We start from the raw sequence: 15,531 nt of genomic DNA on the forward strand, positions 1-15,531 counted from the left end.
CAAATGTGTTGAAGAGATGGCTTGCATGAACTATAAAACTGATTATCTGTGATAAGGAGATACCTGCTACACATTAAAAATATACATTGGTCTAGATCTTTATGCATAACTACTGAAAGGTCTATTAGAATGTCATATGATGATCTAATATAGCAAGCTGCAACCTTGAAGGCTGCTCTAGAAAGAAAACAATTGTAACAAGTCTGTCACCTTTTGTAGTGATGTCTATATTATGTTTTCAGCGAGATGTCTGTTTGCTCTGGCTGCATTTAATTGGGGGCTATGCCACTGAGCCTGAGATGATATAATTGGTATACTGAGAGGCAGAATCAGCTTTTGCTGTGATGACTTTCATCTCACAGCTGCTCCCAGGTGTTTCTCTCAAATACACAAATACAATAATTTCATTCCCTTCATTGCTACTTCATACCTCTGATAAACCTGAAAGGACTGTGGTACAGGGGGAAAGAAGCATATGGGAGATGTGTCTGTGCTGTCAAGAAGGCAAGAAGAGATGGGTTTGTGGGCACGTAAAGTCCCCACACTAGATCTGGGATAAGTGTGTAAAGGGGTTTTACATATTCTTCTAGAATATAAGAGACTGGAGGGGGAAGAGGAAGTGACCCATTAATCTCAGTGTTATTTTTGCAACTGAATGAGGTTGTGCTATTTGCAATAAGCCTTGAAAATGAAGCTCCATCTCTTACTATTAGATTAATGCCTTTTCTGTAATGCTTTGCTTCTCCTTCCACATGTGCATGTTTCCCAACACCATGATTTGCCCCAAAGCCCTGTGTGGTATATGTCAGTCCTGTTCTAACCCCATTTGGCAGAGCCTTCACTCCCAACTTCCAGCGTGATCTTCTCATTCTTCTGCCTGCTTTGTTGACTCTCAGCTTGTGGTCAAAGTTGGCTAAAGTGCCTGCACTTGAACTGTTTTCAAGGTGAGATGCCCTTACCTGCCCTGAGATGACTACGTGATTATGGCTGTCCATCTTGCACCTGGATGTCATGGCTTCTTTGCCTGAGCTCAGGAAGAAAGAGGCAGCTAGTTAATTCAGTTAGGCCAGTTGTGTCTCCTGAGAAGACTGGGGGCTGAAGAGGAGAAAACCCCTTCCTAGCAAACAGCTGATACTGTGTGCACAGTGTGTGCCACAGCCTGGGCTGTATGTGCTGTTTACTTACTCTACCTCTATTCTTATATAGGTTAGCTCTTCCCTGTCACTGCCAGGGACCAAAGAAATTTCTGAAGGGAGAAGGAAGAAGAAGACTGGGTAGAATTTCTCCTGTGGGTTCATGTGTCCCCTTTCCTCCCAGATATGTGCCACATTGCAGCAAAAGGATCAGATTCCCAGATGAGAGTTTGTCCTCTACAGTAGGAGTGCAAAAATCTGGCATGTTGCTGAATGTTGCAAAGCCCCTTGCACTGGGGCGGGGGCTGTTTTGGGCAGGAACCATTCCTGCAGTTTTCTCTCAAGTGGAAATGACTGAAAGTCCTCTTGTCAGTTCTGTGGCCAGGTTTTTTGTCGCTTTGCTAGGGTTCAGTTTAGATGACAAGACTTGGATTCAGAGCTAGCTTCTGCAAGAGCCATGCTGGCAGGATGAAAATCCTGCTGGTGCCAGCATTGCTTGAAAGCTTTCTGTTAGTTCTGGAGGGGGATATAGGGGTGGTGAGCTGTAGTTAGGGTTAGGATTAGGGCTAAGCCTAGGCTTCAAGATGGTAGAGATTTCTGAGCTTTTATTTTTTTTCTTCTTTTTTTTTTTTACTTTGCTTCCCCCCCAGCCCCTTCCTTCCTCTCCTCTAGGAGGCCCAAGAGTAGGATGAATGCTGACGTTTGCTTAGGTGAGCAAGTTATGATTAATTTTGTAGATAGACTAGGGTTTCAGGATGGTAAGGATAGAAGAACCTGCTGAATCTAGAAAGTCTTGGAAGTGTGGTGAGTGGGGATTAGTGTTTCGGACAGCAGGTGCTGGAGAACTTGAGTTATTGTTGGAGTCTTGCAGGTTCATTAGGATTGAGTGAGCTAATGCCAGTGGACGTGAAGGGCGTATTGGTAACCTTTTGGTTACGTGTTGGTGTTGAGCTGTGGATAAGACTAGGGTAAAAGTTGATATTTGGGAGTTAAAATACTTGAAGCACTTGCTTAATATGGCTGTTGTTAGGCCAGAGCGTTAAATTAGAGATGGCATCAGTAGAGACAAATGTGTTATCTAGTCTACAGTAACACCGATCAAAAAACTTGCTTATAGGTGTTAGATTATAGAATGGCCAGTGCTGAACAGTTTAATTCTACAGGTTTTGCAGAATAGCAAATTGATGACTAAATCTGTTGTTGCCTTGTGGTTAATTTTTAGGTATGGGAAGGATATGGTCATTAGCTTGTAGATAGGGCTGGGGTTAGCACTGCAATTAGAATTAAATACACTAATATCAAGCCTGAAGACTCCTGGATCATGAAGATGTCTAGTCATAGGTCTAGGGAAACCTACGAAGATGAGACAACATTTGCAGATAGGGTTGAACAGCTTTTTTTTTTTTTTTTTTTTTTAATCTTCAGATCTTTGCTAAATATGGGCCACTGGACTCAGTCAGGGTAGGGTTAGTATTCAGCAGGGCAGAATCCTGCATTGCCTTAAGAGCCAGGTTTGCTGCTGGATCTTGTAACATCCACAAGGATAGAGGAGAACTGTTCTGAGTGGGGTTTGAGATTAGCTGTGGGCTGCTTTCAGTTGCAGTGTTTTGGCTAGAACTAGAGTTAGTTTTGGGATTAGAGAGAACACTAGCCTCAGAGATTGGTCCACTACTCAGTTTCATAGGTCTAGTAGGCACAGAATAATGTCAGGTAATGGTTAACGGTGGATGTTGGGACGATTGCAGCAGTAGAGTGCTCAGAGTCTGAGAGCACTTCAGCCCAAGCTGCAGCCTTAATCCTACTTTCTTTCTGTCCTCCCACCTCCATTTAATTCAGGGTGGATGTTATACTTTTCTTGTGATATGATCTGCTGGAGGGGAGGGGGAACTTCTGGGAGGAAAGAAAAAGAGGGGAAGAGGGGAGACTGAATGGGAAATGGGTGGTAAGAGACAAAGGCAGTTGGAATTTTTCTAAGGTTTCTCTTACATCTTCCCTTACACCAGAGGCTCCTGATAATGGAAGCAAACAGAAGTGCAGAGTGTCTTTTGGCAGGAGGATAAAAGACTTAGCTGCTTCCTTAACAGTAAGAAATAGATCTAGATGAAAACTTTATAAATTCAGCACATATTTCTCTCCCTTGATTACCTCAGTGTTAGAGAATCTTTCTTGGGGATGGGTCAGATCTTCTGGGGTGGTCCACAGTCCTCCTTTTCTCAATTCATATAGCAAGCAATGGGTTGAGATATTGTTCAGGCCACTTGATCTCCTTTGCCATCAAATGGTTATGCAGCAGAATTAGGCCACCCTGCAATACAAGAATGTTCCATTCTTCCAATCCACTGTCTAAACCTCTTTCATTGTCCTCCACAGTCTTTTTAAATTACTAATTTGTCACCTCTGTATTTGGAAGTTCTCCTAACATGATACATTCTTCATATTCCAGTTAGACCAATCAAGAAAAATCTAGTTCTAATATATTTTTTTTTGAACACCAGTTGCTTGGTTAAAGTACAGTTGCTAACCTTAACTTGTTTCCATTGTATATTATCTGAAGATCTTGCTAAGAAAAATATAAACATGGTTTGTTGATGCAGTGATTTTTCTCAGATATATATCTTCCTTGCATTAGCTAGAATGTATAAGAAGAAATAGAGAGAAATAGAAGAAATTGAAGAAATATCACCAAGTTTTGGAATAGCGTAGCTTGATAAAGTATTTATTTTTTTCCTGTTCGTTAGCAGATCACAAAGGCAGACAAGACCATAAACATGAAGTCAGAACAGTAACTTTTAACTAAAGAATTAAACTAATCCGAATTATCTGAATAGCTGATTTTTAAGGAGATTATTTTATGTAGAACCTCTGGGGCACACAGTCCTTTACTTGCAGCTCATACATTCCATTAAGAAAGATCTTGAGATATGACTGCATACACTACCATCTTTAAGTGTTTGCTGTCTCTGAATATTGCTAAGTTCTGTGACAATACTTCTAAAGTAAAGTTAATGTGAGCACATGTTGATTGAAGACACTTTGAAATGTTACCTTGTGGAACTTAAGTGTTATGGAATGGTCCTCTACCATTTGGTCCTTTGGGCAGTTACCAAAGGTCCTTCTAAGTTGAGGCTCTGTTCTCCAGCTGTGGTCAAAGATGGATTCTTCTGATGATGCAGAGGCCTGTGTGTGGAACTGTCAAATATGGGGCTTCATTATAATTTATGGTAATTAGGATTAACATTATTATAACTTTAACAAGTTATAATAATTTCATATTATCTATCAAATGCCTTATCTCTTGGGATTTGATTAGGTTTGGTTTAGAACATCAGCAATTTGAGCAGATGTTTTCATTATGCTATCATGATCATTGAAGTTGATACCGTTCCTTCAGAAATCTGTAAAATATAAGTGCACTTTCAACCTATGCTATGCATTGTTTCATCTTTCTGATGCAAATTCAGTTTGGTTTTGCATTTGTCCTTGGTTTGGCTTCTTCTGTGCCATCCCTTTTCCTAAATATCTGTAAAATATTTCATATATATGGGAATTAGTACAGAACTTTGAAAGATGCTGCTAATTTTTTAGCATGACCCTTTGATTTTCTTTTCCGTTTGTTTTGTTTTGATTTGTTCTATAACTTCTATAAATTCTATAACTAGTTCAATGTTTTAGTAGCTGGTTATAAAGTCTTGTGTCAGGTTTTCTGAAAATCTGATTAATTCCATCTGGTTCTGTTTTACCTACTTTTTAATTGACACAAGGAAAGAATTTTTAGAGGTACTATTTTGCAAAAGGTGTGCACATTAAACTATGAGATCATATTATTCCAGAGGGTTAGCACAATTTTGTCAATCGGTTCAGCCATATTATAATGTACAGATGCTGGGTGCATAGGTTTATAATTCTCTGGATTGTTTCCAGAAATATTAAAATAGGCGTGGAACATGTGGTGCCATTCAGTCCCACAGAACATTTGCTGTTTCTCCTGAGATTGCAAATATCAGTTATCATAAGCATTTGGTGGCAGTCTGATTTTTAAATTAACATAAGTAGCCTTACTACTCTGCCAGCTGTTCATTCCTGCCCCTCTGGCCCCTGTAAGTGTGCCAGGAAACTAGTGAGCACTGCTTCATGGTAAGCAGGGCACAAACTTAGATGACAAAGTAATATTTTGTTTTCTTGTGGATGTTTTTTCAACTAGATCAGTTCCTTGTTCAGATTTGCTTCAAACTTTCGTACCAGCATAGCAGAGAAAGCGGCATGGAGGTACATCCAGGTGTCTGATATTCATGTAGCATTTTTCCACATGGTTATTATGGACTGTGTGTAATTGAGTGCTGGTCTGCCTCACTAACTTAAGACGCTGTCTTTTCTATGAAGTTCACGATGCACTGCTTTTATATTATTCCACTGTCTTTCTATAATGCTCATTACATTGTATTTAAGCATTCGAGGTAGTCTTTCCCTGCTTTAGCATTCTGTTAGGTGGTTTGCCCTTAGATGAAAAGGTTCCAAAATAGTGGTTTTAATTTTGAAAGCGCTGTGAATTCAAAACATTTCTGCTTTTACAAGGTTGGTTGGTTTGTTTGCTTTAAAGGAAAACTTGGTATGGTCCATTTCTATACTCTTGTACTCATCATGGCAGCCTTGCAAAGATGCCATTTTTCTACCAAGGACAGCAGAATAAACTGGTTGTTCCTCCCTCCCTGTGAAGAGCGCTCAGGAAGGACGTTTCAGAAGTGTGCTGCCTGGATTGTTGAGGTCCAAGTTTTGCATTGGCCTTATGACTGAGCCTCTGCTGCCTGATGTAGGCAGGCAGGAGCAAGTCCCACAACAGCAGTGCCTGTGTTGACAGAGGACTCCAAACAGGCAACACCAAGCACATCTCAGCCAGGTCAACGAGCCTGCGAGTACCTTCTGGTTTGTGATGGTATCTCTGAAGGCTACAGCAACAGGACTTTGTAACTCCTGGATTATTTGATAACTGTAGAAGCATATAACAGAGAGCAAACAAATTATATGCAATCCAGAGTACATAGTGATACCATACACAATACTGAGAAAAACCTTCCTGTTCATAAGGGTTCGGAGGGGATTTCCAAGCTTTAAAACTGTGGGGGAAATGTTGAAACCCTTCAGGCATAGCAAAAAAACAGATTTGAGAGTGCTCCAGCAATGCGCCTTAAAAAAAAAAATTGGCTGGATTTCAGTTTGACAGCTGAATTTTGTTTCTCACACTCTAATGCTCATTCCTGTGTTTTATTTCTGATACCAAGAAATATTGCTGAAAACAAAGTAACTCCCATCACTTTGTATTTTATGAAACTGTTAAAAAGTGAGTTTTCAATTCTCTAAAAGCTGCCCTTACAGTGTTGAAAAACACCCTGTTTGATACTTAGGGTAGAATTACATAATACTTAAGTGCAGTATAATACTCTGTTAATTAGAATTTGCTCTTTCCTTGCACTTGGGTACATTGCCATCAAATATGGAGAGAGGAAGCACTGCATTTTCTGTTGCACAAAGCTTAAACTATTATGAATGCTTCTGGAAACAATATATATTGAATACTGTAGTTTTGCACTTCTTGATTTGATTTTAGTGTCTCTCCACCATTCCTGATGAGTGAGCATAAACTTTATTGCTTAGAAGAAGTGGCAAACAGCCTTTACTGCAGTGATTTTAATAGTTTTTGGTAGGGTGGGTGGGTTTTCTTTTTTATTACTCCTTTTTTCTTTTTTTTTTCCCCCCCAAATTCCGTGGGTTGGCATGAACATGATAGCCTTTCTTGTATTTAAAAGTCCTCTATGGATTTGCTCATGTACCCCTTTTATATGTTATATTACCTCAGGTTTTTTGCATTTAGATCAGTAGACAGTGTGTATTGTTGAATAATTTGAGAAAGACCATGATATTATTTCTAGTTGCTGACATATTTCATATTTAGACTCAAGGCGAAAAATGTTCAAGTGATCTAACCTTTCTGTGGTCTAAAACTTGTCATACCCTTGGATCTGTTGTAGGCATTAAAATTATTTCAGAATACTAATTTGAATTTCATTGCTTTTATCAACGGACATGCTTGTTTTGCTATGTTTTCTTTGTTTTATCTTCAATTGTGATGTTTATTTCTATGTTATCATATTTAACATAGTAAATCTGTAAATACTAATAATTAATTCCTTCCCTCATTTTTATTGTGCTTTGAAGGCTTGTAGTCTGTGTATGCACTGGTATTGTAAGAAAAACATACATTCATGTTTATAAAAGTATTTATGGAAGTTAAAATAGTATTAATACTCTTACAGGAAAGTCCTATTTTCAGTTTTATTACTACTGCTATTTCAGATATTATTGGCTGTGTAAGTGGTTCAGTTCTTCATCCATTTCAGTCTTTCTCCTTGTGCCAACAAATGTGTCTGCATAGGTAGAGGAGGGGGCAAGGCTAGGGGTGAATGGCTGAGGGAAGGGAGATGGTAGAAACACCTCTTTCTGTGGCAGCATCAGTACATACCAGTATAAAATGAAATAGCACATGAGTAATCCAGCTGATGTGGGGTACCAAAAAAATGCGATACTGTTTTGTGATTTTGTCAAGATATGAATAGACTGGAGCCACCCATATGCTAAGGGTTAAACAAAAAATTATTTTAAGTTTCTTTAATTCTTCACTCAAGGTAAATTCCATCATGGGTTTGTTATGCTCCAAATGGATTTAGTCAGTGTGGTGTCTATTTGCAAAGATAAGTTTTCTTAGTAGAAGGTGCAGTGAATCATTTCTAGCAGTTGTATAGTTGGCATTCCCCTATTTTCCCAGTGAGGCAATGAATGAAATCAGGTGGGTTTTTTAAAATTCCCTTTTCTTTTGTACATGGTGTGAAACAGGATATCACTGGAGCACCCTGCTGCACTGCACATGTTCCTGCTGTGGGGAGATGTGTTCACGCGGTGCATTGGCTGCTGTGGGAAGTCTTGCAGTGGGGTAACAGCCTTGCTGCATTGCAGCACTTTTCTGTGGCTCCTGAGTGTTAAGAGGGTCATGTCAATAAGCAATGCTGAATGTGTTTTTAAAGTTTTGTCCCTTCAGTTTCCAACTCTGTTGAAGTGGATTTGAGTAGCATTTCAGATCCTGGGGGAATGGACTTTCCCTTGGAAACTGTGAGATGAACCGGGTCAGAACAAGTTAGAAACCAGTGTAAGGTTTGCAGTGTTTGCTTTGGCCCTCTTACCTGAGGGGAGAGAGAGAGATGTGAGATGTTTTGCTACTTGTTGACATGCTGAAGGGATTCATCAGAAGTGCCCCTTGTCACGTTCAGCAGGACGTTTCCATGTAAATATTCCTGCAGCGTGCGCAGGAGTGTTTGTAGATTATATGTTGCATCCTCTGTTTGGAAGGGGAAGCCTATCTGAACAGCTTGCTTCTTTTTGCCTAAACCAGCCTTCATGACATTGTTGTACTGCATTGATGATGACTGTGTTTAGCTTGTGTTGATCAGCTGTACCCTAGCTGCAGCTGTGCTCTGCTTCATTTACTGCTTATAAAGATGATCTCCAGTTTCTTCTTACAGTTGGCTAGTGAGGGAAATATCTTTAGAGAATTTGTGGGTGAATTATCTCTATTACCGTGGCTGTAAGATCTGCATAAAATCCAGACAAATACTAATCTTTGAAAAATCATCATCCTTCGAATTGTATGCTTTCTCTCTTTGTGATGGGTTGACCTTGGCTGGACGCCAGGTGCCCACTAAGACTCTCTATCACTCCCCTCCTCAGCAGGACAGGGCCAGTAGGGAGAGGGAAAATAAGATGGAAAAAACTCGTGGGTCAAGATAAAGGTAGTTTAATAAAGCAAAAGCAAAGGCCATGCACAGAAGCAAAGGTAAACAAAAGACTTCTTTACTTCCCATCATCAGGTGATGTCCAACTGCTTCCAGGAAGAAGGGCATCAGTACGTGTAGTGGTTGCTCCAGAAGACAAATGTTGTAATAACGAATGCCCCCCTCTCCCTTTCTCTTGGCTTCTATTGCTGAGCTGATGTCGGAAGGTATGGAATATCCCTTTGGTCAGTTTGGGTCAGCTGTCCTGGCTATGTCCCCTTCCAAGATCTCGCCCACCCCCAGCCCACTGGGGAGAGGGGAGTGTTGGAGAGATGCCCTTGTCACTGTGAGAGCACTGCTCAACAGTAGCCAAAACACTGGTGTGTTATCAACACCTTTCTAGCTACCAGTACAAAGCACAGCACTGTGAGGGCTACTATGGGGAAAATCAACTCCATCTTAGCCAGACCCAATAGACTTTTATAGTGTGAGGCTGTGTGTGTTTGAATAACTCTTTGTACTGTGTCTGGATGACCTAGCCTGCTGTTTATTCCCAGGCTTTGGCCTTTTCCTTCCCTTTATCCGGAGAAGATGGGGACTATGGTGACTCAAAAACTGTTTCTTGGGAACCAGACCTGGATCTCCTCTGTCATTCTTTGTGTATTTTTTTTTATTCTGGAAAATGAAAGAAGCACTCTTGTGTGTTGCTGGGGAAATATGGATGGTGAGAAGAAAATGAACCAATCCTTGGGGATTTTTAATCTGTCTAAGGCTTTACACTGGAGTCTTCTGTATTTGGTGACATAAATTAAACTTGGCCATTTGTCTTCTGCACTTACTCTGGTATTAACTCCTCATCTCCCTGTGTGGATAAGCGTCTCCTGTGCCAGCAAGCCTTCTCTCCCTGTATTGCACAAGTAGTGAGGCAAAACAATTCAGCAGATCTGGGAGGCTGCAGGGGCACACTGTCAGGCATCTGTTGAGAACAGAGTAGGAGACATAGGCAGGAGGAGATGGCAGGGAAAGGTGGGGTGGCTAAGCAAAAGACACTGAAAAGGCTGCAGCATCTCCCCAGCTCCAAAAGTAAACCGCTGAGAGCCAGGAGGTGCTTCTGAGAGGTGCTGAGCCTATCCTGGTGCCTCTCAGCAGGACCCTTCTGGCAGCACCTGGTCCCTCTGCCCTGCTGGGGAAGGAGAGGGAGACAAGCAGAGAGTGGGCAGAGGGAAGCGCTGACCCCCCGAACTCCTCTGCAGCTCTCCCAACTCACGCTGTAGTGTTCCTTCCACAAAGCACTCAGCTCTGCCCATCCAGGAAAACCCGCCTCTTCAGGATCTGCTCTATAACTATTGTCACTTGAAATAAAATACCACTTTAAAAATTATCCATGAAGTGTTTTGTATTGAACTGAGCCCTTAAAGACAAGATTACATGTACACTATACTTCATTAAAAAATGTCTACTTGACTGTAACCATGTTACTTCAAATAATATTGGTGTTTGTTGGCATTAGGAAAATAACGCTTTATTGGAATGTTTACCATGTGTTTTTCATCTGCTTCCACTTTCTTTTGTCTTTTCCATTTTCACTCATCTTTGTCTCAGAGCTCTCCTATTTTACCTTCATTTGGTCTGTCTGTGTTTTCCTTCTTTTTATCTTTCCCACATTTCAGACAGCCGTCCAGTATTACCGTGATGACTCCTCTGATTTTGAACTATGGGGAAGTCTACTGGATGGCATAAGCCCAGAAGTCAGGAATCCCTGTTGTTCAGTTTTGCATTTGTTTCTCCTCTCCCTCCCTTCCACCGCCTTTGCTAGTGACTTCTTTTCTGTGTCTTGGTGTCCCTGTCAGATGGCAATGAGAATATTTATTCATCTATATCAAATACATTGAGATTGGGCCTGGGGGGCACGGGGAAACACTTCACAAGTGCCAACAATTTCTTTTTGTTTGAGGTGATATTTTTTTTGCCCAGCTTTTTATACTTTCTTGGTAATAATATTTATTGAAGCCGTGGAGAAATGAAAGATCACATAAAAGGCAATTGATTCTGGTGGTGCTAGACTGAGCCCCGTGTTGTCTGCGGTCTCATCAGTGTGCTTTTGATCAGTATGCCTCTGTTCACTTGGAAATTATGCCTGAAATTTTAACATCCAAGTGGGGCATCCTCATCTCACTTGGTTGGTTTGTACTCTTAATACAAGTAACCCTTTTCCTAGTATAATTTGTCATAAGCATTCTGACTAAATTTGAAGTTGGTGATCATTTGTTACTGCCTGACAGCAATGTATTTTCTGGACAAATAAATTCTTTCATTCCTTTCTCTGAGGAGGAATTGTGTATGCTGTATAGGTTTTTGTTTGGGTGCTGAGGGAGATACTTTTTATTAAAACTTGTATGTTGCCATATGGCTACATGGGAGAAGGCAAGATTATAAAAGTGCTTTTTGAATTTTGAGCAGAAGGCATGAAATCTGCAATTGTTTTGGGTTCCTATGAAAGTTCATTTATAGCTGTGGACTGTGAAACCTCCATTACTGGTAACTAAGTGTTACTTGTTACTAGCAAGGTCATTTATGAAACCAGGTCACTGCCCACCAGGATGGCTATTAAAAACAATCAGGAGCAGGAAGTAGAAATCCCAAGTGTCTGCTAAAAACACTAAATCTTTCCTCAAAAATTGAGGGAGAAATTCCTGAAGATTTTATTATAGCTTTGTGTTCTGTTCCTCTCCTATGGGGTCTCAAGCCTAAAGCAGTTGTGGGTTTCCTTCCATTGGAAAAACTGGATGGATGCTGTTGGTTTGCTCAATCACTGCATTATGTTTCCGAACTAGTAAGAAAGTTCATTGTTTTGCTAGCCTTAAAGCTGTGTATTTCTCACAAATAGAGTGCTGTGTTTCTAAATGAATGCTTATTTAAATATTGATTTGCATTCAGAGATTTCAAAATTCTTACAGAGAAACTAAGAAAGATGCTTATTTTACAATTGGAAATGTTAAGAATTGGTAATAGTGTCATAGTGTACTGGTTTGTAAAATTGCTTTGTTTTGAAGCTGTTGCATAATAATGACTGTAGCATGTATCTATAAAAGTGTACAGTTTGGATTATAATTTTGAAAATCTGGATGACTAAAGTTTTTCTTTTCAGTTGTAATGTAGTTTAAAATTATATTGGAAGTTTCCACTGTAACACAGCTTTTTAAGATTTTTTTTTTTTTTCCTTTTTTTTTGGTGTGGTTGCTTTAGCAAATATGAAGATAAAAATGTGAAGTGTAGCCAGCTAAGGAAAAGTGAGAGATTTAGGCTTTTTTCCTTGTTTTTTAATGAAATCTCTTTCTGTTAAACTCAATATATTATTCCCCTGTGTTTGTTTGTTTATTCCAGGAATTTGAAGCCTTTCAAACATTTGTGGAAAAACGACTTCCGTTTAATATTGTTATTGATGGACTCAATGTTTCCCACACAAACCCCAGAAAGATGCAATGTCAAAATGTAAGTGCTGATCAAATATTCATTAAGAGTTTTGTGTATGCTGATTGTAAAAAGAGTGCTTCATTATTACTTATCCTCTTGAAAAACTGATCAAACATTTTTGTAGCACATTACAATGAAATTCAGATAGTTATCAGGACTTCACAGCTTAAAAATAATCAGTGGGAGGATGGTTCTTCTTACATATTTGACTGTATTAGCTATAAAAAAATCATACCTAAATTTCCTCATGTATGCAATGCTCATAGTTACAGCTAAGGTATTGATAATAATGTTATTAGGACACACACTGTGTGAGTGTGTGTTTTCACAGTAACAGGGATTTTGGGGAACAAGTAAATCTACCATGTAGAAATTTAGTCTAATACAATTATGCTGGTAAGAGTTCTTCTTAAAGTAACCCCTTACTTAGTTCAAACCACATCCTGTACAAGTTTAAACTTTATTTCACTTCCTATTGCCTTGAGCATTTGAGTCCTGTTCTTACAAGGGCAGCTCAAACTGACTTCAATTCTTTCCACCTGGTGATTTGTAAAAGAATAATCCTGCTTTTTTACCAATACATATTTTTGAGAATTCTTGGTACTCCCTTTTAGCATTTCACTAAGAAATGGCTTAGTTTTTTTTTTTTTTTTATCAATCCAATACTTTAAGAGCAATGAAGTGGCTGCTCATGTGTATTCCAGAGCCAGAATTTAAATTTCCATGCTCTTGAAATTAAAACTAAGTTATAAATGAACTTGATAGTAATGGAAGTAATTTACTTCTAGTAATTACAAGAAATACATTTTTGTTCTAAGAAGTAATTTTCAACTATTCTTAAGCAGCAGGATATGGTTTCATATATGTAGATAAAAGCAGCTGAGCTAGTAAGGTCAGATAAACTTGCTGAAAGATGTTTGTCTGAGAGCAGCAGTGAAGTTTCATGAGATACTGGCTCACAGAGAGTACTTTCCTTACTATGAAGATAGAAAAGGGGGTTTACAGGTTGTTTGGATGGGATCAGGGAGGAAGTGTTCATTTTCTGAGAAGAGTCCCAGGCAGCATGTAGTGGCACAGTGTTTTAAGATCAAGACAGACAGATCTGTGCTGCCAAGGAGGTGGAAGAGAAACAAATGTCCTTCCTCAGTGCAGGCCTGTCCCACTGTGGGAACTCTGAACAGGACCCTGAATGGTCTGTAAAAGCTGGAGGCAGTGAAACAAAGAGCCAGCCTGGTTTTGACAGGTAATTACTGCTGATTTCTGATCAGAAATTTTACTAGGAGGTATCAGCATGCTAAACAGCATAAACTGCCTTTGAGTTTCTCCTTAGCTTCTGCTGTATTGGAAGGACTCTGGGATCTGTGATGCTAGGGAGCTCCAAAAGGACTATATGCAGGCATCAACTTTCCATTTAGATTGTTCCATACAGGTCAGATCTCTCTTGAATCCTAAGTATGTACAGATTAGGAGGATTTTTAGGAAGACCTGCCTTTCCTTCCTGCACACAGAACAGTAACTTGGGCTCACCCCATCTTACCTCCAGAAGAAGATTCTCTTGGATAAAATTTACTTGTTCTACAAGCTATGTTGCTGTTAATTATTATGGATTTTGTCATGCACAGAAAATGTGAATCATTGGAGCTTCTGCCAGCTAGTCTGCTGGTGTTGTTTATCTGGATCCTGTTTTTGAGAGTGTGGAGTCATTACGTGAGACGGAACGTCTATTACACCTGCCTTATACCTGTAGATATTCACACTGGCTGGATAGTACCTTTTTTTGGCAAGGGAAGTGTGTATTTGCACTCTAAGCAACAAAATAGCTCCTTCATTGCCCCCCAAAAATATTCTTCTAGACACATGAACTACTAATGACTTTTTCCTCTATTGAGCCTCTCTATTCATTGAGATACTTTTTTTTTAATGGTAGATGTTTTTATACATGATTACAGTATTAACTATTGAGTTTACAGTTTTTTCCAAATGGAAACATTGTTTAAATGCAAGATGATTTCTTCATGAGTCTGAACCCCTGTGTTGTAACATGTCAGGAAAGGGCTGTGTCTTTGTTCTTATTTTGGATACTTATGACCAGAAGCATGTATTCTTCTTTTCATACTCTCTTTTTCAAGACTGCTAAAAACAGAAAGGAAAAAAAAAAAAAAAAAAAAAAAAAACCAAACCCACAAAGCAGAGCAATCCTTTCTTCTGTCTCCAAACTTTTCTTCCAGATGAGGGAAGGGAAGGCCACAGGAATCTCTGCATGTGTTGCTTTGCTGGTTACTGGTGTTGCTGTCAAGTAGTCCCCCATCTGCAAATGCTGACCTCTCTGACTGCTGTAGGCTGTCCTTTGAGGCTCTGCCTCAAAACATACTCTTTTGGAGGCAGCTGAATGGAAAATGTGGAGTGGCAGGTCTGGGGCATTCATGGCTTGCCTTATTAAACTCTTCAGTGTACACAGGGAAACATAGTGCAGAACTGAGAGGATGGAGAAGAGAAATAAATGTAAAAGTTGGAGGCAGAGCATGAAGGATGGAAAAAGCTAAGATCAAAGGCCGCTGAGGTGAAGCTGGCTGGCTAGGATAGCACCTCTGGCCCATTTTGAAGAAGAGGGGCATGCTGTGACTCTTTAGTGACCTCTTCTGTTCGGCTTGAGAAATAATCAAGGAGCACTATATCCAAGGACCTGTGTTAAAAGCTGCCTAACCCGTGTTTTACTTGTCAAAAAGCTAAATTATTTTAAGCCTCCAGGTGGGAGTCAGAACCTTTCAAAGGTTCATTAATGCTGCTGTTAGACCCAGTCAGAATATTGTGTTGGAAGCTGTTCTGTTCCAGTGTATAGTTAGTATGCAGAGATGGTTGAAAATGAGATTGTTGCGCTCTGCCTTTGTAACACTTTAAGCGTTACTATATGCAAATTGTTAGGTTTTTTGAACCATGTCCCTTATGTGATTTAGAAACAATAGCAAAATATAGGATGTTGTTAAACACAGAAGAAGGCCTAAGATATATGTGACAATACTATGGTAATTTAAATGCATTCTGGTCTTTATTTAAATTTAACAAAAAATACTGTTCCACTTTGTGATTGAACTTTGAGAACTTTAACT

At 39.6% G+C, this 15,531-nt stretch overlaps 1 protein-coding gene across 5 annotated transcripts in view; it reads left to right on the plus strand.

Annotated features, from left to right (window-relative positions):
* The window catches only part of PRORP (protein only RNase P catalytic subunit), a 49,743-nt gene that overhangs the window by 8,961 nt on the left and 25,251 nt on the right, over positions 1-15,531 (plus strand). For all 5 annotated transcript variants that reach the window (XM_033010328.2, XM_033010323.2, XM_033010325.2 and 2 more), the window contains one exon: positions 12,335-12,442. In XM_033010328.2, the coding sequence (XP_032866219.2) occupies positions 12,335-12,442 (108 nt within the window). The remainder of the gene's footprint in view (positions 1-12,334; positions 12,443-15,531) is intronic.

The sequence above is a fragment of the Tyto alba genome, unplaced genomic scaffold (assembly GCF_018691265.1).
Source record: "Tyto alba isolate M040663 unplaced genomic scaffold, T.alba_DEE_v4.0 Super-Scaffold_18, whole genome shotgun sequence".
Taxonomy (NCBI): domain Eukaryota; kingdom Metazoa; phylum Chordata; class Aves; order Strigiformes; family Tytonidae; genus Tyto; species Tyto alba.